The 11,450-nt window shown below is 51.9% G+C and overlaps 4 protein-coding genes across 4 annotated transcripts; 3 read left to right on the top strand and 1 right to left on the bottom strand.

Moving 5' to 3' along the window:
- Window positions 1-966: 966 nt before the first annotated feature.
- On the top strand, window positions 967-1,739 carry PG997_002854 (VanZ like family protein; the record flags this gene model as incomplete). Its single annotated transcript, XM_066807169.1, has 2 exons — window positions 967-991; window positions 1,105-1,739. 2 exons carry the CDS (start codon window positions 967-969, stop codon window positions 1,737-1,739), a joined length of 660 nt encoding a protein of 219 aa, XP_066670787.1.
- Window positions 1,740-2,787: 1,048 nt separating this feature from the next.
- On the top strand, window positions 2,788-4,550 carry PG997_002853 (glutamate decarboxylase; the record flags this gene model as incomplete). Its single annotated transcript, XM_066807168.1, has 4 exons — window positions 2,788-2,859; window positions 2,920-3,177; window positions 3,270-3,314; window positions 3,411-4,550. 4 exons carry the CDS (start codon window positions 2,788-2,790, stop codon window positions 4,548-4,550), a joined length of 1,515 nt encoding a protein of 504 aa, XP_066670786.1.
- A 989-nt stretch (window positions 4,551-5,539) lies between these two features.
- Window positions 5,540-7,368, bottom strand: PG997_002852 (uncharacterized protein; the record flags this gene model as incomplete). Its single annotated transcript, XM_066807167.1, has 5 exons — window positions 5,540-5,892; window positions 5,942-6,067; window positions 6,130-6,287; window positions 6,769-6,929; window positions 6,985-7,368. 5 exons carry the CDS (start codon window positions 7,366-7,368, stop codon window positions 5,540-5,542), a joined length of 1,182 nt encoding a protein of 393 aa, XP_066670785.1.
- A 274-nt stretch (window positions 7,369-7,642) lies between these two features.
- PG997_002851 (Protein kinase domain containing protein) lies at window positions 7,643-9,849 on the top strand (the record flags this gene model as incomplete). The annotated part of the gene is made up of 5 exons (XM_066807166.1): window positions 7,643-7,910; window positions 7,959-8,596; window positions 8,752-8,765; window positions 8,820-8,967; window positions 9,037-9,849. 5 exons carry the CDS (start codon window positions 7,643-7,645, stop codon window positions 9,847-9,849), a joined length of 1,881 nt encoding a protein of 626 aa, XP_066670784.1.
- Window positions 9,850-11,450: the final 1,601 nt, after the last annotated feature.

Raw genomic sequence — 11,450 nt, 5'->3', positions numbered from 1 at the left:
GCAGCCGCATCCGGCCAATCGAGCCAGCTGGCCCAGGCTTCTTTGCTTGATTTCAATCAAATTGATCCATCTTCACCAACTAAGAGCGCATCGGCTTTTTCTCCGTCTTACCGCAATCCATCATCATCGGTAGGTATCGTTTGATCAAGATGACCTGAGTGAGGCTCACAGGCTTGGCAAGCCATCACGTGTATTACGGTGCCAGAAGCCCTGGGCACGCCCATTTGCACCTCACGGCATCAGTGAGTTGGATGCGCCTCATCTGACGATTGCTATCAAAAGTAGTAGCCAGATATTTGATACGGACATGTGAATCGCGACTCTCAAACAGGCGCTCTCTCTGCCTCTCCACATCCGCGTTCCGCATGAACGTGAAGGAACCTTGAAACCCCATGTCCAATCGAGCGTAGCGCTCTTTGGGGGGAGTCGATGAGTGAATGTGCCCCCCACTGATCACTGCTTGGGTCGCTGAACGTGGCAGTAAAGCCCAGCCACACGGCTCGCTAAGTGCGTACAGAACAGCCTGGACAATTGATGGAATTGGGCCTCTCTGCCATCAGTGCATCAACCAGCAGCAAGTGCTGTGCTTGGCTCCTTGCCGCAATCCCGATCACCGACCACCTCGAGCAGCCAGCTACCCAGAAAGAGTCGAAAGAGTGGGGGCTCTGATGCGGCGCAAGTGGGAGAGCTCTCTGTTCTTCAGCTGGGAGAACGAACCCAACCGAACATCGAGAGAAGAAGAGATGACCACCAACCAGGCTACACTACATGCTCAAACCTCCTCCGTATAGCAGACAAGCCCATTCCCCGAAGCTCTCCATCCTTTTCGAAGCTTCGTCTCTCCTGAACACTCTATAGATATATTCCCAATGATGCATCATACAAGCTGCTTGCGATTCTAGCCTAATCCCAGCTCCAACCAACACATACCCTACCTTACCTAACTCTTGCATCACAAAGACAACGATGCACATCCGCCTACCCTTTGCAGGTCAGTCCATCCAAGCTTTCCACGTTGCTCACTAAAGCAAGCGAGCATCGCCATCATTGCTACCAGCTCCGAAAATGTCGCGCGTCTCACTTCTGACATTCTCCCTGCTACAGGCGTCTTCTTCCTGCTCTGCCTGCTTGCAGGCTACGTCGGCCTCTCGTCGCTGCAGCTCAACTACTATGTCAACGACAAGGTCCTGCACCTCTTCACCTTCTTCCTGCTGACCGTGGTCTTCTACTGGATCGTCGACACGAACCGCCGGCGCACCTCGAACCTGACCCTCGTCGTCTGCACCGCCGTCCTTGGCATCGGCTCCGAGTTCCTCCAGGGCTTCCTGCCCAACGGCCGCGTCTTCGACCTCTACGACATCGTCGCCAATGTCGTCGGCAGTCTCGCTGGGCTCGCGCTCTGCAACTGGTACCACAAGCGCATGCTCGAGCGCAAGCGCTCCCGCCGCTACAACGCCGTCCCTGGCGAAGATGTTGAAGACGTCGAGCTCGGCGAGAGCTCGGTGCTGACCGACGCTGACCAGGAGGAAGGCATAATGTCCGCAGCCCCGGCCACCAGCGAGCGAGCGGCGACCGGCAAGACATTGGAAGAAGAGGTCGATACCTGGGACGAGAACGCCGTGGACAACTGGGACGAAGAGGACGATGGTGACATCGGTACCATCCCCAAACCCAAGGGCAAAGAACCCGAACCAGTCAATGGCGCAGACAGCGTCGATGCGAAAAAGCGACTCGACTAATTTCTCGGTCACAAAAACTACAGGTGAGGACACGAGAGAAGGAGAAGGACAGGGAGGGAAGAGGCGCGAGCAGTTGAACATGACGATGCATTGACACTTACCTTATGATACCTTTCTCTGGCGTATGGGCGATTTGGGTCACTTTTTCGGTCAATTCGGTCTTCACGTCGGTCACACCACATGTACGAGTCTAGATGATTTCAACGAGAACAAGAGGATAGGATCGTTCCACCGCAGCACCGGCGATCAAACACAATGCTCAATAAGCAAACCTATATTTTTTTCGTCGGAACGTGTTCGTTAGTTGAAAGAAAGATGCGGGTGCAGATTCACAGCCGACTTCACATCCTGATCCTCATGCAGTTCATGCAGTCTTGTGTGTGAGGTCGCCAGAGAGCCCAGTGGCTTGCAGTAGTTAGGCCAGAATCATCCCGAGGCCCCATATCGCACACAACTCGATATCCGAGTGGAGAGATGAAGAAAGACTCGACGAATTTCGTCGTACAAGTCAGATCTGATCTGTGATATGCAATGGGGAACGGAGGGTCCACTGGTGCAAGGATATGCATGGTAATGGGCAGGGAGGATCAACACCTGATCTGAGACATCCTACTGCACGCGCACCTTAACCAGGTAGTTTCTTCTGGCCATCCTTAAAGCTATTACCACAGAACACATCCCTGAGATAGTTACACAGAAAAGTCATATGTAAACAACTTCCGCTGCGGTTAAAACTCTCTACGGTGATGAAACTGCAGACATGTCCGTAGACAATAGCTTCGAAAGAAAATAACCCCATTGTTTCCAGTTATGGCACCATCTAGCTTACTTGCCCCATCCGGCAAAGGCTCGGCAAGATGATTCATGGGGAGAAAAATGGGTTACGGGAACAACATTCGGTCTGATGGAAGGCGACATCGACTTTGTTATATAACTCATGAGTATAGAATTGTTTATAGAATCTTCATCTTGCTATACACTACTTGTTTTCGGCAATTAGAGTTTGGAAAGCAGCTCTACTGAAAAGACAGTTTACACGGCGTCAACTATGGGGTCTATTGCTAAGGAACTCAACGGCTCTACTGGGGAGCCCCTCCAGCGTGCCGATGAGCTCGAAGATGTATGTATTGCCTGGCTACATCATTTTACACCGCAGTATACTCACTAACCAAATCTACAGTTGATCGATGCCGTCAAATCTCTCATAGTACCGTACGTCAGGTCAGCAGATCAAGCCGCCTCTTTTAAAGCGACTGGCCAAGTGTCGAAAGGCGCCAATGGTCAACCACAGAATGTTTTGGTCGATACACATAAGCCGGCCGAGCTCATCGAGAAACTGAAGCTGTCGCTCCCAGAGGCGGAAGGCAGAGGAGAGGAGGGACTGCTGGCTACGATCCAGGATGTGCTCAAGTACAGTGTGAACACCTGGGATCAGGGGGTTCTTGGATAAGCTGTACGCGAGTACAAATGCTGTAAGTAGTCTATATCATTGGGACCTTAAGCTGAATCTGGTACTGACAAAAACTATAGGTCGGTGTAGTTTCCGAGCTTTTGCTATCGATCTTGAACACAAATGTTAGTCACCGCCCGTCTCATTACCCCTGAAGGCCCCTAACCCTCAACTCTCATCCCCATCACAAATTGGCCCTACATCTAACTCACCATTCCTAGGTCCACGTCTACCAAGTCTCGCCCGTCTTGACCCTCATCGAGAAAACCACAGCCCGCCAACTGGCCAACCTCTTCGGCTTCACCGGCCCCCGCGCGGGCGGCGTCAGCTGCCAAGGCGGCAGCGCCTCGAACCTGACCTCGATCGCCATCGCGCGCAACGCGCTGTACCCGGAGTGCAAGACGTCCGGCAACGGCGCGCGGCGCTTCGTGCTCTTCACGAGCGCGCACGGGCACTACAGCGTCGAGAAGGCGGCCGTGACGTGCGGCATGGGCGCCGCGGCGGTGGTGCCCGTCGCCGTCGACCCGCGCACCGGCTGCATGGACCCCGCGGCGCTGCGGGCCACGGTCCTGCGCGTCCACGACGACGGCGAGGGCCGCACCCCGCTGTACGTCAACGCGACGGCGGGCACGACGGTGCTGGGGTCGTTCGACGACTTCCGCGCCATCAGCGCCGTCTGCCGCGAGTTCGGGCTCTGGCTGCACATCGACGGGTCGTGGGGCGGGCCGTGCATCTTCTCGGCCGCGCAGAAGCACAAGCTCGCGGGCAGCGAGCTGGCCGACTCCATCACCGTCAACCCGCACAAGATGATGAACGTGCCCGTGACGTGCTCGTTCCTGCTCACCAACGACCTCGCCGTCTTCCACAAGGCCAACACGCTGCCCGCGGGCTATCTGTTCCACGGCGCGGGCGACGACGGCGAGGTCTACGACCTGGCGGACCTGACGCTGCAGTGCGGGCGCCGGGCCGACAGCCTGAAGCTGGCCCTGGCGTGGATCTACTACGGCGCGGCCGGGTTCGAGAAGATGATCGACCACGCGTTCTCCATGGCGGCGCACATGGCCGACTTGATCGACGCCGCGCCCGACTTCGAGCTCGCGTCCTCCAACCCGCCCCCGTGCTTGCAGATCTGCTTCTACTACGCACCCGGCGGCAAGCTGGCCGAGACCAAAGAGGAGAACACGAGGAGGACGCGGGAGATGGTGGGTCTGCTGATAGGGAGAGGGTTTATGGTGGACTACGCCCCGGGGCCGAAAGGCAGCTTCTTCAGGGTCGTGGTCAACTGCCAGACACTGAAAGGAACAGTAGAAGGGCTGGTGAAGGCATTAGGCGAAGTAGGTAAAGAGGTCGTAGAAGCTTGAGGAGTGGCAGATTCATATTATATTATTAGACCGTCACGATAGAATAAGGTGCCTCCTTTGGACCGAGGTTGAACTTTGTTAAGTACCCAAGATAGATAGGTTGAGAGCGATGCTAATTGAGAGCCTTGATACCAGCCTACTAGCCAAATATATGTATGAACCTCTATCTACTACCGGTTGGTAACCAACTCAGCCTGAGTAGTAAAAAGCAAGCATGAAATATTAAAGTACGCCAAAGTTTTCGACAGAGTAAGGAGGAAGAGGACAGAAAGAGCAAAAAAGAATCGAAGTATCCTATTGAATAGGATGCATCGGGAATTGAGCCCGATGCGGGGTCGAACCCGCAGCCTTGAGATTAAGAGTCTCACGCTCTACCGATTGAGCTAACCAGGCGGGAGCGTTTAATGCTTGTTGAGAAAAGTGCTTCTTAGATAACTTATGTTGCATGCAGCCTTTCTAATGGCACTTGCTAATCCAATTGCTCAGTCTGCAACCAAGCTTCCGCCAAAACCCATCTCTCTCTACCAGTCCAGTGTTTGCATAATGGGTTGCTCTTCTCAAGTTAAGCATCTATGGATGGAAACCCGTCAAATTGCCGGATCTTTTATTAGCTTGCCCTATGGGTAATGCAGCCCAAGTATTTGAAGCTACCATTTGGATTCCGGTCTTTTGTTTTGTTTTTCTGCCCCCGAACCTCGTCTCAATTAAGTCAGCTTAGCAGAAACGAAAGCCTTACATTACAACAAGAGTTGGGCATGGGAACCTTTACAACAGTGCATCCCATTGTATCATCCTGGCAGAGGCTACGCTTCACATCATATATGTTCCCATGCGATTCTGTCTGAATCTTCCAAGCTTCACTTCCATCCTTGCATCGTTCCCTTTGTTGGCGAAAACCATCCTCCCCAAGTCCATTGACTAAAGTCAAGTATCCCATACCTTGAACCGCACCACGTCAACATCCTGGGCGACGTGAACTAGAAGTCTACCTAATAGTTCATGAGACACCGCATCTCTTTCTCCAGTGGCCCAACAGTCTGATCTATGAAGGCGTCAACGAAGGTTTTGTCGTTGAAGTTTGCCATTCGGTCAATGGAGCTCTGCAGACAATGTTCAATGGCTCTTGCCAGTCCGTCCGTCATCGCTCCCTGGTGGTGCCGTTGGTGAAGCACCCTCGCTGCCACTAGGAGGTTCGATCCCAAGCTAGGTGGGCCATCCTCGGGTTTACGGAAATCCTCGAGACAGTGGGCACTCTCTATTTCCAATAGCATGATACCCAACGTCAGGATGTTGCTGCGATCAACATCGTTCCAAGGTGAAATCGCACTGTCAGGAATCGCAGCTACGAAACAATTTAGTACGTGCGACCGAGAAATCATAAGTTGGCTTACCTGGAGGATGCTGGTTGATCAGGTACGGATGGAGGATGTCGAGATTGCCAGGAGCACTGCCCTGGATCTCAAAGAACATGATGTCCTTCTTCGTCCAGGGCTTCCGCAGCCATGGCGTCCCCCAAGCTGAACCAAAGTGGTTATCAGGTTGATTATCAGTGTGTAAACCTCCATTACAGCTCCGATACGGAATGTGCGTTTTGGCAGCAGTTCTTCCAACGTCTCGCCCCTCTTGTCGAGTGACAAGGACTGCCCGGTGCTGCGGCTATGGTAACCCAGGCTGCCTTCGTTATCGAGACGGAATTCAATTGCTGAAGTGGATTCATTTTCAACGCAGAGCAGATGTCTGTAACATGGACCAAAGTCCGGGACACCTCAAACGAGAGATCATCAAGAGCTGTGTCGACGAACATGACCTTTGGTCCTTGCTTGGGGCTACTGGCGCATCAGAAAATTGCGTTGGCAGGCGACAGCCAAGAAAACTCACCGTATCACCGCCTCAATCTCGTTCTGGCAATTGAACTCCGTGTGAAGCCAGACCAAATGAGGCGAATCCAACACGGAATCATTGAAACGACCTGCCTCACTGGCTCCAGATTGGTTCATCGGCCGCTTTCCGACCTTCTTCCGACGCCTGGTCCGTGAATCGAGACGCCAAGCTGCAGAATGCGTATTGTGGAAGGCGCACCATGATCGTGTGATCGTGTTGTATATCTGCGTCGCATTCTGTCGTATCTCATCTAGTGGCATGACGAAATTGATCTTGGGAGGTGGCGGACCGAAGTCGTCTTGCATCTTTCCCCGCTTTATCGATGAAGTCATCCAACCTTTCATTGCACCTCTTCAGTTTCTCGATAGACTCCTTGATCTTCCGATGTGAAACTGGGTAGCGCAGACGAGTCGCGAAATCAAAGCGCTTGACCCGACCTGGAGTCGCATCAGTTGAAGAGGTGGTATTGAGCACTGCTCGCAGACCAGCCTTCTGTACCTATACAGATCGACTGTTAGACTCGAGGAGTATAACGATACGGAAGGCGCCGTACCTGACTTGAGCCACCCAGCTCATCAAAGTTGCTGGCAATCTCTCTCATGACCAAATCCATCTCCAGAATGGTAAACATGCAAGAGTCGTACGCCATTCCGAGCTTGGCTTTCAAGTCCCGTTCGAGACCAAACTCTCCCCATGTGCCGCATTGTGGGTCTTGGAGCATGTCGCTGAGTTCCTCCTCGTCAACAACATTCTTGAGAAGAAGGCGTAGCGTCTGATCATAACTGACAGAGCAGTAGTTTAGCTGAAGGATTTGGGCATCTCGATACTTTTTCCACCTTAATATTTTGTCGATAGGACGGGCAATATCGTCGGAGTGCTCTAGGGCAGTTATCAACAATGGAATTGCTCCGAGAACGAGGCCGGCAACTTCAGCCATCCTTGTGACTAGAGGTTGGATTCCATATACACTCTTCTTCTAAAAGCAGACGATGCGTTGTTGCTACTGCGGGGTTTCTCCGGTGCAGGTTTGAGTTGCTGGGCGTGGTTTGGGGGATGAGCGCGTCGCCAGCCTATCAAATCAACGAAGCACAAGAGGGGTACGTTACAACCAACACGCTGGGTTCCGGTCCATCTTGAACTCGTCGACGTGCAATCTTTCAGATCATGCCTTTAATTCTTGTTATGGCAGTTTGAGGGGGACAGCATCAATCATGGCGACGCTCCGTGCTCAGACTACATCATGTCTAGAGCTTTTCGCTAGTCTTGCGAAACTGCTAGAGAACGGACCTGCAGATCATCGCAACAACCTACCCGTTCCACAGGTGGAAGACCAAGCTGCACGCTTGAAAGTATGGGCCGGCAACCTCGGTGCCTTGAACACAGGCCACTCAGCACTAGACCATCGCCTGCGCGACTCGACAGCGATCCGAAATGCCATTGTCAGAATACTTGGCATGGCGGAGGATCTCTTGAAGATCAGTGGGTCTTCTCTCTTTGGGGAACTTTCGCCCTACTGATACTGTCTAGGCTGTCTGATAGTGAAGGGTGATCGCGTCCCCATGGAAGATGCCATTGGCGACTGTACCGACATAGACGAGCAGAATGATACGGACAGCGACGATAGCGGCAGCACGATCATCGACAACGAACTATCCTTCAACTTGGGCAGAGTGGATGATTTACTCTCAGAACTGCATCGGCTTTCGTTCAGAATTCGAAATCCTAGTACCAGAGCCACAGTGGAGTCGACACTCAAAGCCCAGCTTCACCGCGAGAGGGACCCTCATACTGGAGAAGATGTGTTTGAGCAATATGAAAAAGAGGACCACTTGCGTGTCAAGGGCCTGGTTGCCGACTTCCATCTCCAGGGCGGTCACAAGCTTGACCACGCGTCTGACTACTTGATCAAGAGAGCCAGCATTGCGAACACCAACCGACGCCGATGCTTTTCCTATTGGAAAGCACATGCGTCAAAGCTGGCCAAGGTTTCGGGAAAGCCCCAGGGCTCAATGTTAAAGTTGCGACCGGAGGGTGAATCAGCACCACACACGGAAACGCCCCCTTTGGAAACCCCCGTTCCGAGTGCAGTCCCAAAGACCGTGGTCTCCGAGCAGAAGACAGCCACCTCAGCAACCGAGGCCACCATTTTCGCACCAAACCTCGACGTAGATTGGGATTCGAAATCGCAAACATCCTATATGTCGACAAGATATGATACGAATGGGTTATATTCCCATCCACCACCCCCGCATATCCCCCTCAGGCGAGAGAGTATACTTGTCCTTATTGTCAACTCACCTGCCCCCTGAGACACTTTAAGGGGCAAGCTTGGCGGTAAGTCGGACGCATCATAACTCTCTAGGTCACCACCTCTAATCATCGAACTAGAAAGCACATTCTTCAAGATTTCCAGCCATACATCTGCACATACAAAGAATGCCCAGAAGACACGGCCTTGTATGCGGATCGTATCGCATGGAGAGAACACGAGCGTTTGGTTCATCGCCGAGTTTGGCACTGCATTGAACATCCCGGCGTATGTGGCTCAGAGTCGACAGTGTTCCACCATCTGATGGATAATCACAAAGAGCTGAACACGTCTCAGATACAGAGACTCCTGGATATGACTATTTCGGATCAACCGGACGAAAGGTCGACATGCCTATTCTGCGGCTCGGAAGGACCTTTTGAGGTTGACTTCACCGACCACGTTGCATCTCACATGGAGAAGTTTGCCATGCTCACGTCGCCTTTGGATTATGAGGGGGATGGGAATCCTCACGGTTCCGGCAGTGGTGTGGCCATGTCCGGCGGAGCCGACTCCAGGCTATCACTGTCTTCTCTTTCAAGCTTTGACAGTTCTGCCGGTGGATCCGAGTATGAAGACTCTCCATCATTGAACACCTTTGCTGATCGCGAGGCCGAGTCCCAAGTGATGGCGGAATTCGAGCACGAGATGAAGCGATGCACTAGGTTCTCTGTCATTGCTGAGAAACCATTCCTGTTGGATCAGCGCTTACTCTATTGGTTTCGCAACCCCGACATAAGCGGAACTATGACTAATGCTGGCCGCATCCTTCGGGCCTTGCCTGGTTCTTTGGCTGACATCATCCCTGTTCTGGAGGAGCATATGGGAAAAGACGACGAGAGGCTATGGCTCAGGATATTTGCCGTATTGTTGCAACTGGGAAACGGCTCATACATCAAGAGCTTCTGGCTATTCGACACCCTTGATTCCCAATTACCTGTGACTGAGGCCCAGTTACAAAACATATGGGACGCGGAAGAAGCAACGTCTGATGAGTCCCTGCGCTTAACCGAAAGGTTTTTGAAACTCCAATATCAGCTTTGTACCAGTATTTCGGGGAACATCTCCACCTTGGCGACGATGACCACACGATTCTACCGATCACGATGAAAAGCATCATTGGTGGTTCGACCTACAAGGTCAGCGTTCCAGTCGGGTGTGTCAGATTGAAGTCGACATATATACGTGGTAGGCCCATCACCGGGGACGATGGAGAGGTAAGTGGCCCATCAAGTTGATTTGGCCCTTTTAGATATCGAAGCTGATTCAGTACCGAATTCACAGCTATACTATCAATGGGCCCTAAGTGTTCGGGGTAATATTGATCTGGACGAATCCGAAGTTTTTGCCCACAAATCCCTCCTAGGGAAACCCACCATCATCCAATGCTTCGGGGTCTGGAATATCCATAGCAGCACTTACATATTAAAGGAATGGGGAGACTTCACCATGGAAGACCTTTTCATGTCACCAAACGACTTAGATGCACCCCAAAAGGTCAAGATACATTTGAAAAGTTTGCATGACATTGCTTTGGGATTGAGAAATGTCGAGATATACCAGGTTTCTGAAAATGGGACAACACCTTCTGAAGATATTCAGTAAGCCATCAACCCAATGATCTTATATATGTACTGATGAAGATCCCCAGCTGGCATTTCAATATCAACCCATCAACTCTGTTTGCCAAAAACATTAGCATGGGCGACGATCTATTCGGGACACCTAGGTCTAGGCGCCATGGAGTCCATGGACATCGAAAAGTGGTCTGAACGTAAGGACCAAGAACCACTTACCGAAGCTAGAAAAGGGAGGCTTATTTACGGTAAGAGATTACGGGTTCTCTTGACTAAGGATAACTAGCTAAATCGGAAGTGATGTAGGCGCACCAGAGCTGGTCCATCCCAACACCACAAAGCTCACGTATCAATCCGACGTATGGTCTACGGGTTGTGTATTCTCTGAAGCAGCTACATGGGCTATTTTAGGTTCTGAAGGAATTGCTGAGTTCCGATCCTTGAGATTGTGAGTCTTATCGAGATACACAGGTCGGCTATGGATCAAAGTTGACAACTGAAGCAGGACTTCATCACCATCCGGTTGCTTTCACGATGGCACAAATTTGTCGCAAACAGTACTCGAGTGGCACGAGCACTTGCGAAGGGCAGAGAACTTCGATGAATATACGCGTGAGCTGCTGGAATACGTGGAAAGGAAAATGCTCCTGGGAGACCCCACGGATCGCGTCTCTCCAATCCAGTTAGAAAAAGATCTTTTCGAGATACTCCCGGATTATACTGAAGTGTCACACGGTTTTTGAGCAACCAAATCTGGGGTATTTGGGATGATGAAATCTAGTTCACACTCCAGAGCTTTGTGTCTTGATTACCTCTCACCAAGTTTTGCGATTGTTGAAGTGTTTCGGAAATTGATGCTCTGACTTACTTCGAGTTAAACCGCCAAGACGTTGAGGACCTGGAATCCAGGGACAGCTCTTTATATATATGACCACCAGCCTCCAGCTGACATGACTTGTGCCAAAGCTCTGGACGTCAAATCCAACATCCGGGGCTCCTGCATCATCTATGAGCCTCCCCAGCTTTACGTTGCCCTGACATCTTCGTAGTCTGCGGCGTGCTACATAGTCTGATCATCGCTGTGTACCGGAGGCTCGTCTATCACAAGAGCACGCTTCTCCAACCCGGTGGCCC

This window comes from Apiospora hydei (assembly GCF_038363865.1).
Source record: "Apiospora hydei strain CBS 114990 chromosome Unknown utg000004l_segment0_segment0, whole genome shotgun sequence".
Taxonomy (NCBI): domain Eukaryota; kingdom Fungi; phylum Ascomycota; class Sordariomycetes; order Amphisphaeriales; family Apiosporaceae; genus Apiospora; species Apiospora hydei.
This window is presented reverse-complemented; position numbering and strand designations above follow the sequence as displayed.